Raw genomic sequence first — 17,168 nt, 5'->3', positions numbered from 1 at the left:
TCCCGTAGCCGCTTCCTTTGTTCCTTACTGGTTCAATACACAACCGAGACCCGGTGCCAACACACACAAACAAACCATGTAGCTGATTACAAAGCTGCGCCTTCAGCGGTCTCGGAAACATATGCTTAATATTAACGCCTAAAATGAGGGGCATTCATCTTTACGCTCTTTATGGCCATACATGGAGCTGCATCTGACACTACATCAGTCTGTGCTCCAGTTTACGAGTTACGGTGAAAAAAAAAAGGGGGGGATCGCGCGGCGCTCATTTCTCAACCGCGCGGCCCGTCTTCCCCTGAGCGCGCCGTGAAGAATCGCGCGAGGAGCATTGTGAAGCTTTGAAACACACTCGGGAGGAGACGATTGAAACGGGACGGGTTTAAAATGAAGGCCAGAGGACAGGCAGAGGACGGGAGGCTGGGTTGAAAAACTGGATGGAGGAGGAGGAGGAGGAGGAGGAGGAGGAGGAGGGGGGGGGGGGGGGGGACGCCAACAAACTGGGATAAATAGTGTGGTTTCAGCCAATCGCAGAAGGCATTCACAAACCGCAATCCTGACTTTCGAGATGGGTTTCATGTTCCCCGAGCTTCTCCTTGACAAGGTCAATCTTCACTCATCTGAGAATTCAGGTCCCAGTTTCATTAAAGCCTCCGTTCGTGACGACTGTTTCATTAATCCCATTCCAGTCAGGAATCTTTTCCTGTCAAGAGCGGCCCATGAACGGCACTGATGGCATTTAATTCTCGCTTCCCTTGTTTGTGTGCACATCTGGATGCACATGTGCCCTAAAAAAAAAAAAAAAAAAAAAAAAATTTCCCCCCCCCTCCCAGGTGCAACATGGTCTCTGAGAAAGTTGCCCAACTCAGCTAAAAATCCTCGACGCAATGCCGCCCCCTGGTGGTGGCCCAGTCCACTGTGGTCCACAGAGACCCAAGGCCAATATAGGCCCTGCAGGACCTGCTGCCCAAAATAACATTCCTCCACCGCGGAGAGGACGACCTCGTTTCTTCTGCCAGCCAGGGAGGAGAGGAGGAGGAGAAGAGGAGGTGACCCATTTACAGAGACCGGGCACCAGAATGTAGGACTTTGTGTTCATTAGGGGGGGGTTGTGTTTCGTGGTACGATTATTGTTGGCGGCGGCGGCAGGTAAGCGTACGACCGCGAAGAGACTTGAGAATGACTCGAAATATTTACAATTGCAGGGAAGAGTTAAGAAGCGTAGGGATCGGACAGAGACAAACAAGTCAGATGCGTGAATCAAAAGTCGAGTGATTTTTGTTCATTAAGGAGGAGGGGGAGAACATACACTGAATGAGTTCATGACGACAACACATGGAGGGACCCAGCCACGACGGGCGTCTTTCTACCTGAAAATGATGCTTTGCAAGTCGAAGGGGTACTCTATGATTCCTGTGGTGGGGATGCGCACCCTGAGTACATCCTGCTGAGTGGGAAGATAGTTGGGATCTGCAATACGGTCCAGATCCGAAAGATAACTACAAGGCAGACCGGTCAGGAAATGGGAAGAGATAAAGAGTTGGGAGAGGAGAGAGGGGGGGGAGAAAAAGACAGGAAAACAGTTATATAAAGCGTGACAAGCAATTACCGCAACCCCCTGCCATTCCAGGAAAGTGTGGATCAGTCCTGTTGAGGAAGATTTTGCAGAAGAGGCCACATCACAGAAACAAAAGGGTGTTAGTTAGTGCCACTGCTCCACCAACACTCTCTTTCCATCAAACTTTTCAGATTAGCCATTAACATGTTACTGTAGCTTTAGTCGTTTCAAACAATTAGCGATGTAGTCCAGTAATTGGTGGATCACGGTGCAGACAGTGAGGTGGCGTCAGTGACAGCAGCACGTTGACTTCAGCCGTTGTGTCAGATAGACGAGGACTGGACAAGGCTCGACATCAAGGACTGCAGGAGCCGTGTTTTAGATTTTAAACTCCGTATTTATCTAAATTCCCGCGGAATCGAAGACGCCAAAGTCCAGTCCTTCTCTATCTGGCGTTTTGCGGCTGCTCCCAACTACGCTTCAGTGCAGCACGTCTGGCCTTGGGTGTTATCCTGGGGCCAGAGCCTCAGCCCAAATCTAAAACACAAACCACTGATATCCAGTCAGATTAACACTGCATCGTTTTATTTGCATCCACAGAAAAGCTAGATCCGTCCAGATTCCCAATTTGGGCACGTTCGTGACTTCCGTGCCACGGCCTTTTTATTTTAAGTGACTATAATAAATCTCGCCCCTCCGATGAGCTAGTGTTTCTGTAGTGACAGTCATCAGTGGTTTATGTCCTCTAGCCACGGTGATGCTGCGGTCCCGGTGCCTCGAGGGGGGGGTACCTGAAGATGACGTTCTCCAGGTCAAACGGGTACTCTATTATACCCGTGGTGGGAACACGGACCCGCAGCACATCCTGCTGGGTGGGAACATATCCCTCCGCAGTCACACGGTCTAAATCGCTAAGGTAACTGGAGATATACATGAACAGCGTGGATGACACTCAAATGAAGACATGATTTCATTATGTAACATACACAAATACATACAGCTTACACATCTAACACACCGGCATGCAGATTTAGCAAAATCAAACTGCAATACAGCAACAGCACAACCAGGGGGCACTATACAGCGAGTCAACTGCCTTTAGCTATAAATTCTAGTTACATGGGTTTAAAATATAACAGTGTGTTTGGCTAAAAACAGTGTGCAAACATAACTGATGCACACGTTTCCATGTTTAATATAAGATCGTTGAACTCTAATCTAAATCCTAATAGGATACAGTCGCGTTTAGCGAATCTGTGTCAAAGCAGAAATATAATTAGAATGAACTTTACTTATTCAGAGTTCATTAAATCTCACAAAGGTGGCAGCATGTAGGCCGGGGCAGCGTGAACTCTTGGTCCGGCCGCTTACTGACCCCGATGACACACTGCACCGCAAATAAATTGTTCCAGCTTAGAGGGGAACAAACATCAATTAAAAGTCTAATAAAACCTGTGGCGTTGTGGACTTATCGCACCCGATCGTCCAATTGTGAAATCCGTCGGCCGGTGCCACGTGTGCGCAAACGGCTAATGTGCCGCCCTGCCCACATCTCGAAGCCCACACAAGTCATTAAAAGCACAAAGCCAAAGCCAAACACACCTTAATTGCTCTGAAAAATGTTGTCTCGATTACCGGAGACAACTCGGCCTGTGCTGCACAGGAAATCCAAGGGTCAGGAAATAAACCAATAAAACCATACATTCAACTTACCTTTGAAGCTATCCTGCTAAAAATAAAAAAAACAATCAAAGCGAGGGGGGGGGCGGGATTTTGATTTGATAAACTGACCCTTGGAATTTCACCTGTGTGCACACACACACACACACAAGTTAATTTGGCATCAGTTAAAGCGCAGGCGCACCCACGGCATTTACAACCCTGCATGCATGTGCGGCCTATAAACACAGACGGACACATTTCTATTTGATCTTAACAGTGCGCGCAACATGCAACAAGACACAGATTTGGGAACCGAGGCCATTTCATCGTTAGCCATCACGCCTTTTCTTCTCTTGTAGTAGCTTGCGAGGATGCAGCACTGTTGAGTGTGATTTTAAGGAAGAAAAATCTTAAATTTATAAAAACTGTCTGAAGTTCCCAAACCAGTAGACACAGTCACAAAAGTGAGCGCACACACACACACAGATTGTGTCATAGAAGGGTCATAAATACCATTCTGAAGTCCTAGGCAAACATCATACCACGTCTACACAGGGTGACACAAACACACATCGGGGGGCGGAGGACGTACTATTTAGTGGAGTCGGAGAGCTGGTACTCTCTGCGCCGGTCGTAGGCTTCCTGGATCCCCGGGTCGGACCACAGGCATTTAATAGCTGCGATGTAGGGCTGGTCAAAGCCGGAGATCTTCTCGATGTCCACCTCCTTCACGAGCATGGCATTAGACTGGAAACACACACACACAAAGGGAAGAGGAAGAGTGGGTGACACGGGTACCAGAGAAGGTTTAAGATGGAGGTTAACGGTCGGATCAAGATCCTTGATTTCGACCGGATGTTTTGGGATCCCTGTAAATATTTTGAGACCAAGAGGCCCGATCGTACCCACCCACCTGTTCCAAAGATCCTTCTTTCTGCTAGACAAACTAAATGCATCACTTTCTTCTGCTAGACAAACTAAATGCATCCCTTTCTTCTGCTAGACAAACTAAATGCATCACTTCTGCTCTGCCGAGCGGCTTCACAAGGTAAGACGTAAAACACTCAGCCCAACAGTGGGTTGACAAACGAGGAAACGAGAGCAAATACATTATGTCCACCGACAGGCGAAGAGATTAACATTGATTGTCTTGTTATTATGTCACGTGTGAGCGGGTTGGATATATTAGGCAGTAAGCGAACATTTAGTCCTATAAAAGTGTTAGAAGTAGGAAAAATGGAAGGATGTGAGATTTTACCGGGGCCAAATCGTGACAGTGTGAATCTTCGGACAATGTTCTGCTGTGAAACCTTGGTTCCTGTCACTTACGTGGACACGTACCATCTACCTGATCTGTATTGCTGTAAACCACGGAAACAGTATTTACTGATGGATGTGGCCTCTTTTCCACAAAGCAAAAACGGTCTCCTGAAGGACAAAATGACGAGTTCAAGTTCCCACACATCCCAACAAACTGTGGGATGTGCTGGACAAACGAGACAGATGCACGGAGGCACGTCCTCGCAACTTGCCGGAGGATGAAGGACCTGCCGCTGACGCCTCGGTAGCAGTTACCACAGGACACCCCCAGACGTCTGGAGGGGTGCATGCCTCGACTAGTCAGGGCTCCAAAAGAGTGATCTACACAATATGTTACGTTGTATATGTCTCGGTTAAGTGTGCACTGAAGACGGCTGCTTTTCTCCGTGCACTTAAATCATTCTTGAGGTCGTCCTTTCCAGGATGACCAAATTCTAAGATCAGTACAAAAGCCTTGTCAATGCACCAACAGTACACTACGACGCCAGTAACAATATTTATATGTGAACCAATGTGTAGATGGCTTCAAAATAAAAGTATAAGTGTTTTTTTTTTCCCCTTTTAGAAACGATTGCTCCGTTCCTTGAAACATATTTCTTATGACAGCATTAACAGAACATTGGCGCTGGTGGATTTCCTACTAAAAAACAGCCCATTTCTTCTCAGGCAGAAATTATTTTTTATACAAAACAAATTTTAAAAAAGTCTTCGATCCACACAGCTCTTACCCGGTTCTGCTCGTATTTGTAGGGGATCTTGAGGGTCTCGGTGGCCCGGATCATGGACTGCATGGACGTGAAGATGTTCTGGTAAACGAGCCGAATGAAGCCCCTCTTATCTTCGTCCGAGTAGCCCGCTCCGTGGATGATCCTCATCTGCTTGATGAAGGTGCTCTTGCCGCTTTCTCCCGTACCTGATGAAGAAAACACAGCAGCAACGTGAGGCCTGTCGTCACGTGACAAGACGCGAACTGAGCAAGAAGTCACAGATTAGGCCAGTAGCATCGCATACATGCATGAGAACATATTCAGTTTGATTCATCCTTTTCAAAAAAAAAAACTAAGTGTAGGTGGTTTAGTGCAATATAACAAGGCGTATGACAAGACAGTGATTATATTGGAAAATGCAAGAGAAGGTGAGAAGGGACATATAGGTCAAGAAAATCATTAATGTACAGTATCAAGTCCCCAACCGTTGGAGTAATTTATCAATAGATTAAAGACTATACCTTTAAACACTGACAATGATGAATGAAAATGTCAATATTTGCTATTGAAAAGACGTGAAACCCAGTCAGGTGGTCCAGTTTTCTATGACTTCCTCGTTGAGTGAATAAAAAAGGACTGGCATTTGGCCGTGGCCATCCTGTGTTCTTTTTTTTTTTTTGGTTTTGTTTTGTTTTTTGAAGTCAGTAGTGACCATACAAGGAGAAGAAGAAGAAAAAGGCAAAGGGGTGGGTCAGGACGAGAACCTGAACACCTTTTCAATCACTCCGGCCCGTCACTGGAAGCCTTTACATCGTTCTGATTGATGTGGTGCTCTTATTCGGATTGGGTTATTACGGCTGGTTACACACTCCCGTAAGCACATGCCTCTTTAAGCCATAATATCTATCTAATGATGGAATTATTTTTAAAGGGATCACCACGCGCTGATCTGAAATGTGACTCTATCTCATGCCATCATAATGATTTGTGGGGAAAAGAATTACTGGCTTAGTGTTTTATGATAGAAGCCGACTATTTTTGGACCATCAGCGCTATTGTACTTCGCTGTGTTAGACACAACTTTGGTTTCTTGTTGTCATGGTTTTCCCCAGAAATGTAGCTACAGGTTGTTGCGACACAGACCATAAAGTTCTCCCTTGTTGAGCCTCTTACAAACCATCCACTCGCTCGTCTTCTCTATCTACTGAGCTGCAGTCGTTTAAGTGAAAGTATATCTTGATCCACGAAAAAGTCGCGCAATTCCACCCGAGATCGTGTGAAACTCAACAAAGCTTAGCAGTTCAGTGGCGTAATTACAGACACAGGTATTAACGGTTTCATGGGCGCAGGCCCTTTGCAACACGAGGCCGAGGCCGTCTCTGTTTTTGATCTACGACTCCGGGTGATGTGGAATAAAATAAAATCCTTATCAAACGCACACACATTGAAACTTTTATCCGTCGTGGTAACTCCCACTGAGCTCACCCCGTTGCTTTATGGAGCAGAAACTTATCACAACCACAATCCTAACTTCCTCTCGCGAAGTTTGGATCTAGTGCAAAGCCAACATTAGTTTTTGCTCTTTTTTTTTTTTTTGTTTGTTTTTGGTCTTAAAATTACATTACATACACTGCTGCAGAAGGGGTTTTACGCATTTTAGCCGGTCCAATTAGGTGCTACTCCCAGTACGGTCCAATTAGAAGACATGTCAGTTTGAAACCAGACCACACGTTTGTGCCAAGTTCACGAGTACGAGCCAGATCTGCAACCCGAGATAAATGCTCGATGAATGGGTGAAAATAAAAAAAAATAAACGGCCAAAAGTATCAACGCTTTTAATTTAAGAGATCTAATAAAACTTCAGATAAAAGACAAATCAGCAAATACTGGTAAAAAAATAAATAAAAAAACATTCATCGTTGATGTAACGGACTCATCAGAGTCAGTTTTATACGATATGAAACGCTTCCTCTGAAAATTCCAAGCTAATTAACTAAACTGGTTACGGCTTGAAATATGTCAAAAGCGTCTTTGTCCAGCGTCAGGAAGTTGCCCCACAGTTTGGAAAGGGAGCAAAAATATTTCTAGGAAGAAGAAGAGGGATGGGTTGGGGCTTGGAGGGGGGGTTATGAGCTAGTTAAATGATTAAGACAACTTGCCCTATATTCAGAATCTAACACTGGACTGCCTCTGTCAAAAGGTGACAGCAAACGGCTGCATTCCTCCAGTGATCCTCCTCTGCCCTCCAGAGTCCATATCTGGACGTAAGATCACTGCAGTGCTTCAAGTGGTGTCGGGTTTCTGGATTTACACATATGGTAAGGAGCCCGGGAAAAGACCCGATTATAGGCACGGGCGTTTAAAACGTTTTATTCCGAGTCACAACGTCTGCATTTGGTGAAACAATAGTTTCTACGGCTGCTAAAAAAAAAAAAAAGAAGAAAAAAAAACGAAAGAAAAGGCCTAACCTACATTTCACACTAGCGCACATACTGCCTAGAAACACCACCCTCAGGCCACGAACCAAAAAAATAAAAAAATAAATAAATAAAATACGCTGATGGCATTTCAGTCCTGGGCGATATCAAAAGGATCCAGCGCATCTATAATATCTGCAAAACTGAAAGGGAAAGACGAGGTGGGAAAAAAAAAAAAAAAAAAAATCGCGCGCACACACACACACACTCATCTCACCACCACCTACATTCAAGGTTTTTGAAGAGCAGCCATATTTCCGTTACCATAGCAACCCCTCCTCTGTCTCTCCCTCCGTCTCTCTCTCTCTCCCTCTCTTTTTCGTTCCTGTGTTTTTTTCTCTTCTTCTTCTCCTTCTTCGTCGTCGTCTTCTTTTTTTAAACCCCCTCCCATCCGCCCCTTCCCTCTCTCCTCTCTTTCGTAGCAGACAGTAAATATAACTGCGAGCCCCTCAGGCTTGCTCTGTGCTCTTCATCTTTTGGTGTACCACAGAGAAGAAGGGCCTCGGCTCCGCTGAGAATTTGGGGGGGCAGCTGGTCTTTGGTCAGTAGTGTGGGGGTATCGAACACTTAAGGGCTGTAAAATCTCACATTTTTGTTGTTTCCATTGTCCACGAGAGGCTCATATTCACAAAATATGAAATTTTGCCAATTAATTTTATTTTATTTGTTTTTTCGCCGTTTCTCTTGAATGAATCGAGGATTTCAGGCGACTGCTACATGCAAGGTCAGCCCAATAAAAAAACCCGGCAAACAAAAGGAGTCAAACGGGGAGTGTGCGCTCTTTGTGTTGGGCCGCCGCCGCGCTAGCGACTGCAGCCTCCTTCAGCGAGCGAGACGCGAGGAGATCACTCTTCAGCTTAATGTCTGATTTATTTCTCGTGACCCCGTCACAAGATCTCCCTCCGCCGTGTTCTCTTAACTATCGTGTCCCTCTTTCACCAGAAAGCACACTACGGGCCTCTGTCTTCCCTCCTTCCTCCCCAGATTGTACCAGCGTCAGCCACAACCTCACCAACTCCCCCCTCCACCCCCCGCGCTCCTTCCCCTCCTCACCCTCCTCCCCTCCTTCGCAACCCCTCCTAAGTTCCCTTCGGCTAGAAATATGCCTCTCCATTCTCGTCCCTCTCTGTCAAGAATTTTGGATATTCATAACTAGAATCCATCCATTCTTTTTTGGTGATGACCTAGAAAAACGAGGTCACCTTTTAATAGCGCGCACACCACTTCGGTTTGATAACGCTTTCTGTTCTAAGTAGCTACGAGAGAGAGAGAGAGAGAAAGAGGTAGGGCTGAGATTGCGTCCCAATGCAACAGCGTAAGGTACACTACGCAGCCCACACACCAGCCAGCACCAGTCTTTTGTGGAGCCCGTGTGTGTGTGTGTGTGTCTTGGAACGGCGCTAGCGCTTTCAGTCGAGGGTAACCCGATGATGACAATGAGCATAAAAATTAAAACTTGCCCCGCGTTCCCAAATTAAGAAGAGCCGGGCGAGATGAAAATAGCCGCGCAGAGACCGCAGCCATCCATCGCGCGCAGGAGCCGACGCTTCACCTGTATCCTCCGCCGCCCGGCCAGCTTTCATAAGCCTTTACATAACGCGACTGATGTCAGCCTGTGACACAACACCTGACGGGCTCGACGCGCTCGCGTCTAGGTGCAGCACTTTTGGTCAATCACAGGTTGCCACTATCAGCGTGCGTGGTTATGGCCCTGTGTGTGTGCGTGCGTGTGTGTGTGTGTGTGTGTGTGCGTGTGTGTGTGAAGGGACTGAGCTGTTTACACGGCCCCGCTCATATCCTGTAATTCTTCGATTCTGCTTCAAAAGCAGGCGACGGAGGCCTCGTGCACTCTGCTAAAAGCCGGCTTCCCTCTCGTTGCTTTCCATGGAGGGGAGGGGAAAAAAAAAAAAAAAAGATTATCAGCATCACGGCAAACCTGCATGCAAATGCACTCCAATATAATGGTGCACTGGTCCACACAGTGTTTACTTTTCTGGGTTTATGAACTGCTCTTTCCAGGCTGTGCATGACGATTCAATCTCAGCAGAGGGTGTGTGTGTGTGTGTGTGTGTGTGTGTGTGTGTGTGTGTGGGGGGGGAATATTTGCATAAACACAATAGAGGTTAAAGCCATCAAAACCTTAAAAATGGCATCATGCAGGTGTTTGTATTTTTGGATAGATTTGAAACTGAAGCGTTCACTGAACTCGTCCTGCAGACTGGCCTCGTTTAGGCGCACAGAGGAAAGAGCCAAGGCAGCCTGAAGCTACTCGACACACCACCTGCCTAACCAACTGTGGACGCACATCCTGTGGTCAACCTCAAGGCGCGGATGTTACCTCCGCAGCAATGGCCCATTTTCTTCCTTTTTTAATATTGTTACGCGCACTGTATGTTTCATACAGACACAGCAAAGCCATTTTCCCTCTCCTGCTGCTGCTGCTGCTGCTGCTGCTCGGTGGCAGCATCCACCGCGTTCCTTGCAATCACACAACGCTGCTACCGCTTTGTGCCTCTTCCTCTGCCGAGCGCTCCCTGCGCGTGGGCGTCAGGGCTGTAAATCGAACATACGTGCTACAGCGCGCGCCGCGCACAACGCACACGCTCGCAAAACTCGCACGTCCCCCCCCCCCCCCCCCCCCCCCCCCCGTTTGACCACCTCAGGACGGCCTCGTCCGCTCGCCGGCGAGAGCGCGCCGAGCGTCGCTCTCCTCCGGCTGAGTGGGAGTGGGTGAGCGAAAAAAAAAAAAGGACCCGCTTCACAAAAGATTCCGAGCTAGCAGCAGTATTTTAGTCTGCAGCGCGCATACCGGGGCTCAGCTGCTCGAGCCAGAAACGGCCAAATCCTCTGTGTTGACATTATTTCTTAAGCCGTAGCACTTATTTTGGGGAATCTCACCGTGGAGATTTCGGAGCGATAACATCCCCGTGTCCACACAAGGGCAGAAAACGTACACTGCGGATAACCGCCGCCACGTTCGTGTAACGCATCCACTTGAGAAGGCATTTCTAAAAAATTACCTCGTGTAAGCACGGCCTGGCTTTCCGTATCTGACAGAAAAACGAAGCGACAGAAGTGGAAATTTAACGGCGCGATAAGAGAGAAGTGGCGAGGGCTTTACTGTACATGGCAGCTGGTGGGAGTAAACAGGAATGAACACGCCACCCTGTCACCACGGAGAAGATACTGGCAGCGAGCGGAGAGGCAGGCTAAGTGCCCCCCCCCCCCCCCCCCCCCCCCCGTCCCGTCTGGGGACCGGGAGGGGGGGTAGCGGCGGTATGTGGGCCAGCCACCATCCAGCCACGTTCACCCTCAACGTCTCCGGAGGACCCGCGATGACCCCTTTCAAGAACACGTGCGCACGTCGTTCTCCCGCGCGCTCGCGAGGAAAATGAGCAAAATGTGTAAAAGACACCGTGTCACACGGAGAGCGAGGGCGAGGCCGGTTCGAGGGGAGGCCCGAGCCTTCGCCGCGTCCGCGTGGAGCCACCACCTACGGTCCCGAGACGGAGGACAAAACCGTGACTTCCTTCGACATCGAGACGTTTCAAGTGGGGGGATCTTGAGGAGCCTCTTGTCGATTTGCAGAGAGAGAAAGACACAAAATTAAACAAACCCGGCGCAATCCAGCTTCAAGGGCACGTCCGTACAACATTTCTAAACAAACGGAAGAAATAGGCGAACTGGCAGAATTTAAAAAAGGGCCATTTAAAAAAAATAAATAATAAATTAAAAAATCGTGCAAGCGAAGGAAAACAGCACACGTTTGGACGATTCATCTTTGAAGCGATGTCAGAGTTGGTGGCCAAAACCCACATCCTTTCATCTGCAAACTTTCAAATATTTTATTAAATGACTAAAATACGCTTCACGTACGCAGCCCTAGCAAGCTTTGCGCCAAAGATGGTGACTTAAATCTGGCCGGGGCACATTGTTGCACGGCCTTCCTCCTCTCTTTAACCTTTGTGTCTTTTCATGTGGATGAATTTAAGCACTTTCCCCGGCGACGACAGATTCATTTCACTGCCATGTCAAAGAACAAGAGAACCAACATGTATATTTAATCACAAAATGACTCACGCGGCCTCTTAATGAGTCCTCAGAAACCAAATTTAAAAGGATCTTCATATCGACATATTTTAAAGCTCTAAGAAAGACACATAGTACTCTATACGCGGTTATTCCCATATTTAAAAGGCTCAGATCTGACTATGATAAGGAGGCTTTACAGGAATAACTGGCATCACAAAGCGCCGTACTCTCACACCGACACACACATCCACCGAGGAGTACAGCTAGAACATCCCTATTGCCATATATGATCAAAATAAGACGGCCTGGCGGGAGAAGTAAGGTCAGCAATAAACATCTGAGCCTAACCCTTGATCTCCTTCCTAGTTCAATCAGACGGTTCCACTAAAGGATGTCTTAACCTGGTGACAAGAAGCACGGGGAGGATCAGCAAGAACAGTTCAATCAGGGAGGACGTGGCGAACGGCCGTGCATCAAACCGACGTCCGGCGTAACGGCCCTTTAATACACTTTGCTTGACGCGTTCGCTGACGACCAGAAATGCCTTCCCCAGGTCGTTAATGTGAGGTTTTTTCTCATGAACCCCGTGTTTTCTCGCCGACGGGTGCGCCGACAGCTGCGCGGGGGAACTCGAAGTCTGCGTCGGCCCCCGAGCGCCTGCCCCGACGTCTCGTTTTACTGACCGCCCGTTCGCTCCTGCAGTTCATTTACCCGATGCAGCAAAGGCCACGGCTGGCGGCCCACTGTGTTTTGACCAAGTAGAGGCAAACCGCTGGCGTGTGGAGCAGGAAGCCGTCAGTACGCCCCGATATGGCGCTCGGCGACATGCAGCCAGACTTCGGGCACGGCTGCAGCCCTGGCAGAGCTGTTATTTTCTGAACAAGTAGCTAAGCTTAACATTTTTAAAACATTTATCTGCATAGCTAAACGTTCACCTTCGCCGTATTCTTAGGGCGGAAAACTGTGAGCCTGGGGCTGTTATAAAATGTAACCAAACCTCATAATGGTTTTGTCAAGGCATGGCTATTTTGGCACGCACCCTGGCCATAGACTGAACCCTGCCAGGAAGGGAGAGGGACAGTTTACAAGGCTGGACTTGAATTAGTGAGAGATTAGGGGAATGCAACAAATAGCTGTAGCAAGTGTTGAATTAATTAAGACCAGGAGCAATAAGCAGATTAATCAATTTGAGATTATTTTTCAAAAAAAGCTTAACTATCTCTGGTTCCAAAATCAAAAAAAAAAAAAAAAAATTTCTCCTCTTTCTCCTCTTCTCTGTTATAAATAAAATATTATAAAGCTACAAACAACAACGGGGGAAGCTGAATAAGAGAACCGCATTTTATGTTTTGCTTGATAAACACCACAATACTTGACCAGACCGAGAGGAGATGAGGAGTACGACGAGGTTCAAGGCTACCGGTGACAGACCGACTCCCGCTACGTTTAATTGAGATGGAGCTAAATATCCATTTTCTCCTGTACAGTAAAATGCGCCTGAACGTCGCGAAGGCTCGGCACAGCAGGCCCGCGGCTAACCACGGGCTCGGTGGTCTCCCTAACGTCAACATCTCCTTGGGCATGACACCAAAACCTAAATAGTTCCCAAGTTCCTCGCAGAGTCCGCTGCAGCGTGCAAGAATGGGTTAACTGTGAAGTGCTATATAAAATGCAGCCATTTTGGAACATGGTGCTTAAATGTTCAGATTGTCTTCTCCCTCCAGTGAGAGTTGTAGAGGCAGGCAGCTCACGGAGGGCCCGGAGAATAATGCCGGCGGATAATAGGAGTCAGTGACATCTCAAAGTCTGAGCAGCAGATGTGTTTAACCAAGCCTATTAAGACCTGTGCTAATCCTGCCTTACACGTCCTTATCCAGGCGTCCACCGACAGCCTTGACTCACACAGGAAGGTCCACTTGCGGCATGACTGATTGCAGCTCTCGCTCGCTTTCCGTCTTTCACACTGACACTCTGATACACGCCTGCTGTCACACACCGGGGTTATATCACAGACAGTAAAAGAGAAACTAAAAACACAAGGCAAACGCATGGAGAAAAAAAAAAAAGAACACACACACAAGCCCGATGATGTGGCGTAAGTAATGCACGTAAGGGAACCATTTTTTTTTTTATTCTTTTTTTTTTTTTTTTTTTTAAACTGCAGCACAAAAACAAATCTTCTCACCTGCTCACCTTGGCAGAAGTGAGGGATTAAACTGCATGACACAGAACAGAGTACGTCCCATCAATGGTATGGCTCTAGTGTGGCCTACTTTACCGCGCGGAGGTATTCAGCAGGGAAATAAAAGGAGACACACATGTCAAATAACCAGGGCCGCTTTTGGTGGCTGAGAAATGGGAGCAAACGTTTTGAAACTAAGGATGCAACCTAGATAATTCTAATTGTCCTAAAAATGGACGGCTCCTAATTTATTTATTTATTTATTTATTTATTCTTTTCCCTCCCCAAAGTAGCTTTCTCACTATACATTGGTGACAAACATCATACACAAGCCTGTTAGGAGACAAAAACAAAACAAAAAAAATACATGTTTTCCTGAAGGCAACGTCAGTACATTTGTGATAACGTGCGGCCTACTGTTCCTTTCTGTGTCCACAGAACCATGAATCAATGCAGCACAGAGCAACTTATTCAACAGCAGCTCCCACCTGCCCACACACCAGCTATAAAAATAGCTAACCCACTCAGCTAGACTCCAAGATGAGGGGGCAAAATCCCTCAGCATGCTCGTCCTCTGGTGGAAGGGTAGATCCGTGACACTTGCTGCACCCTAACAACTGACAGAAATGAATGGACGCAAGTCCCGGACGGAGCCACCTGAACGCTCCTCCAGTTGTGCTGATGTTATGCAACCTATGGGGGGGGGGAAAGCAACACTGTAGAGCAATCCAAAGCTAAAAACCATCATTACCTTGGAGCCTGCACCGGCTAACAAAAACTAATAGGGCAGTTATGAAAAATTAGCTTAAAGGGCTACTAGTCAATAATGTCAAACTGGCCCACTGACTAGCATGTGGTCGCCTTTTGTAAACGCTGACAACTTCGTTGTCAAATGAACTGCTGTTTGCTCACTAATGCCAGTGCATGCAGTCGCAAATATTAATAATAATACTAATAAAAAAATAAAAAATAAAAAAAAGGAGAACGTATCTCTGATTCGCCAGTTCTTGCGGATAATGCATCTCGCCTCAAACGGATAGCTCGTCCGTAAGTCAACACGCATTTAGGAAAAAAATCATGCCTTTACCAAAAACCAAAACCAGCCTTCCAGCTAGCAACCTCCACTAGCAGCATATTCGCTAGCACCGCCACAGAAGGCCCGAATAGCTCCGCTTTCCATTTGACGACACAAAACAATGACAGGGTGTTTGGGAATTTGCACGTACCGAGGAGTAGCAATTTCAGCTCCCTCCTGGAGTCCCGCTTGTCTCGGCGGAGTTGTTTGTCGATTTCTGCATTGATTCGTTTCGACTCCTTCGCCTCTTCGCTCAGGCAGCAAGCCATCATGGACTCCAGAGTCATCCCCTCTGCTTGTGGCAAGCCCGGTTCAGACGGGACCTGGCAAACACTTCCCCCGACGGTCTCAGCGCGTCCCGAAGTCCCCCGTTTCCTCGCTTCGATCTCGGGCGAGGAGGTGGTTCGTCGGGCGGGGTGGACGGACGGATGGCTGGATGGATGTTTGTATGGATGGATGGATGGACGGGACTGGGAAAAGGGGGGGAGGGGAGACTAGCCAGGGGCCTCGCTGTCAAGTTGTCCCCCCAGCCGAGAGCAACTGCGACTTCGCCCGGGTGTTCTCGGCAAATCACGGGAGACTCGGAAAGAGGGGGGAGGGAGCCGGGAGGAGACGGCGGGGCCTCCCCGAAGATGCTCTGCCTCTCTCTTAATACTGCTAATGTTAAAAAAAAAAATTACTACGACAGATTAGCCACTGGATTTTAACCCCTTGTTTCACTTGGAGGTGCAATTCTATCTTTTTTTTTTTTTTTTTTTTGTCCAATTCAATCCGACAAAAGTGGCGTAAAACTGCAGCGTCGCGACATCCGAGTCCGTAGCAGCAACCGTTGCTAGGTAGTTTATGCTAAAAGTAATAGTCCTTGGTAGTGAGAGATTATTGCACTATCCACGCCGCAGCTAGCTGCATTAGCTACCGTGGGTTAAAGCTGTGTCAACCCGCAGTGATTGAATCAGCAGGCCGCCTGGTTGAAGGAATTTCTCCGCCTAGCTAACGATAACAGCGCGGCGCCCCCATCACATCCTGGCTCATTATTATAATACCGTGAACTATCAACGCTACGACAGCGACCCCCGAAATGCGAAGGGGAGGGAAGATGCGGGCCGGACCGGCGGCTTCAGCCTGAAATATATTCAACTTCAAGCAGATGGCTCTCGGGTCGCTCGTCGCTGGAACAAGGTGGGCACACACCAGTGGTGGTGGGCGGATCGAGCTGAAGTATCGGTAGTATCGATACCACACGGGTATCGGTACCGTGCCGATACTTGCGCGATGGAGTCGATACTTAAGTTTCAGTTTTTCTTAATTTGGGTTCAGTGCGCAACTCTCGTTAGCGGTTGCGCAAACACCAAAACACTACATTTATTATCATTATTAATTATCTTATTTTTTTATATTGCTGTACTTTAATCTGATTATATTTTTGACCTTGTTACATTTTTGTAATTGTTATATTTATATATATCTTGTTATATTTTTTGGCCTTCGTAAATAAAAAGTATTTTTATTTGTTGGTAACTTTTGTCCTGCGTTTTGTGATCACATTTTGTGATTTTTTTTCTTTATATTTATCTTATTAGGCCATTTATTATTGATGTTTCATCAAACTATTACTGCGGTTGCTGCATTAACTAATTCTTATTATTATTGACTTATTCATCTGTCTATCTAGCACTCTCTAGCACTTTGGTCGACTGCTGTTGTTTTAAATGTGCTATATAAATAAATGCTGTTTTGACTGACTTGACTTGACAGTCATGAAAACTAATTAAAAACAATATCAGTCAAGCATCAAGATGTTTTTAAAAAAATAAATGAATCATTAAAATTTGGACTTTGATGATACATCGCTCTACATGAAAGTAACTGCTTTTGCAAGTGAAAAGTATAAGTACAGTATCGGCAACACTGGTGCTGTATTTACTTGGTATCGAATCGATACAAAATTTTGCAGTATCGCCCACCCCACCAGGATGATGCCAAGCCAGGAGGAGGAGGAGGAGGAGGATACTGGGGATACGTTGACTGACAGATGGAGGGCTGCATGAAACAGGCCTGTGGCAGACCAATTGAATGAACGAGGCGGGTCTCGGGGTGGGATCTGACTCCGTGCTCTCGAGTTGGGTCGATGAGATGCAAAAAGCGAGAATGCATTCAC

The 17,168-nt window shown here is 47.1% G+C and overlaps 1 protein-coding gene across 2 annotated transcripts; it reads right to left on the bottom strand.

Moving 5' to 3' along the window:
* Positions 1 to 7: 7 nt before the first annotated feature.
* Positions 8 to 16,414, bottom strand: LOC125023161 (guanine nucleotide-binding protein G(q) subunit alpha-like). 2 transcript variants are annotated; one of them, XM_047610222.1, is made up of 4 exons: positions 15,162 to 16,406; positions 5,266 to 5,450; positions 3,810 to 3,964; positions 8 to 1,496 (listed from the first exon to the last, which is right to left on the bottom strand). In XM_047610222.1, exons 1-4 carry the CDS (start codon positions 15,295 to 15,297, stop codon positions 1,364 to 1,366), a joined length of 609 nt encoding a protein of 202 aa, XP_047466178.1. In that variant the 5' UTR covers positions 15,298 to 16,406; the 3' UTR covers positions 8 to 1,363. The 2 variants fall into 2 exon arrangements, with proteins under 2 accessions (XP_047466178.1, XP_047466177.1); XM_047610221.1 differs by lacking the exon at positions 8 to 1,496 and adding an exon at positions 1,509 to 2,475 and having other exon boundaries at positions 15,162 to 16,414.
* Between the last annotated feature and the right edge of the window lie 754 nt (positions 16,415 to 17,168).

The sequence above is a fragment of the Mugil cephalus genome, chromosome 17 (assembly GCF_022458985.1).
Source record: "Mugil cephalus isolate CIBA_MC_2020 chromosome 17, CIBA_Mcephalus_1.1, whole genome shotgun sequence".
In the NCBI taxonomy this organism is placed as follows: Eukaryota; Metazoa; Chordata; class Actinopteri; order Mugiliformes; family Mugilidae; genus Mugil; species Mugil cephalus.
The sequence above is the reverse complement of the archived record's forward strand: the minus strand, read 5'-3'. Positions and strand labels throughout refer to the sequence as shown.

Excerpts from the sequence above, each read along its gene's own strand:
- LOC125023161 (XM_047610221.1), bottom strand. The coding sequence starts at position 15,297 with ATGACTCTGGAGTCCATGATGGCTTGCTGCCTGAGCGAAGAGGCGAAG. Across the intron at positions 3,965-5,265 it reads ACAAATACGAGCAGAACCGG|TCTAATGCCATGCTCGTGAA; the intron begins GTAAGAGCTGTG and ends GTGTGTTTCCAG. Across the intron at positions 2,476-3,809 it reads CTCTCCGACTCCACTAAATA|TTACCTTAGCGATTTAGACC; the intron begins GTACGTCCTCCG and ends GTATATCTCCAG.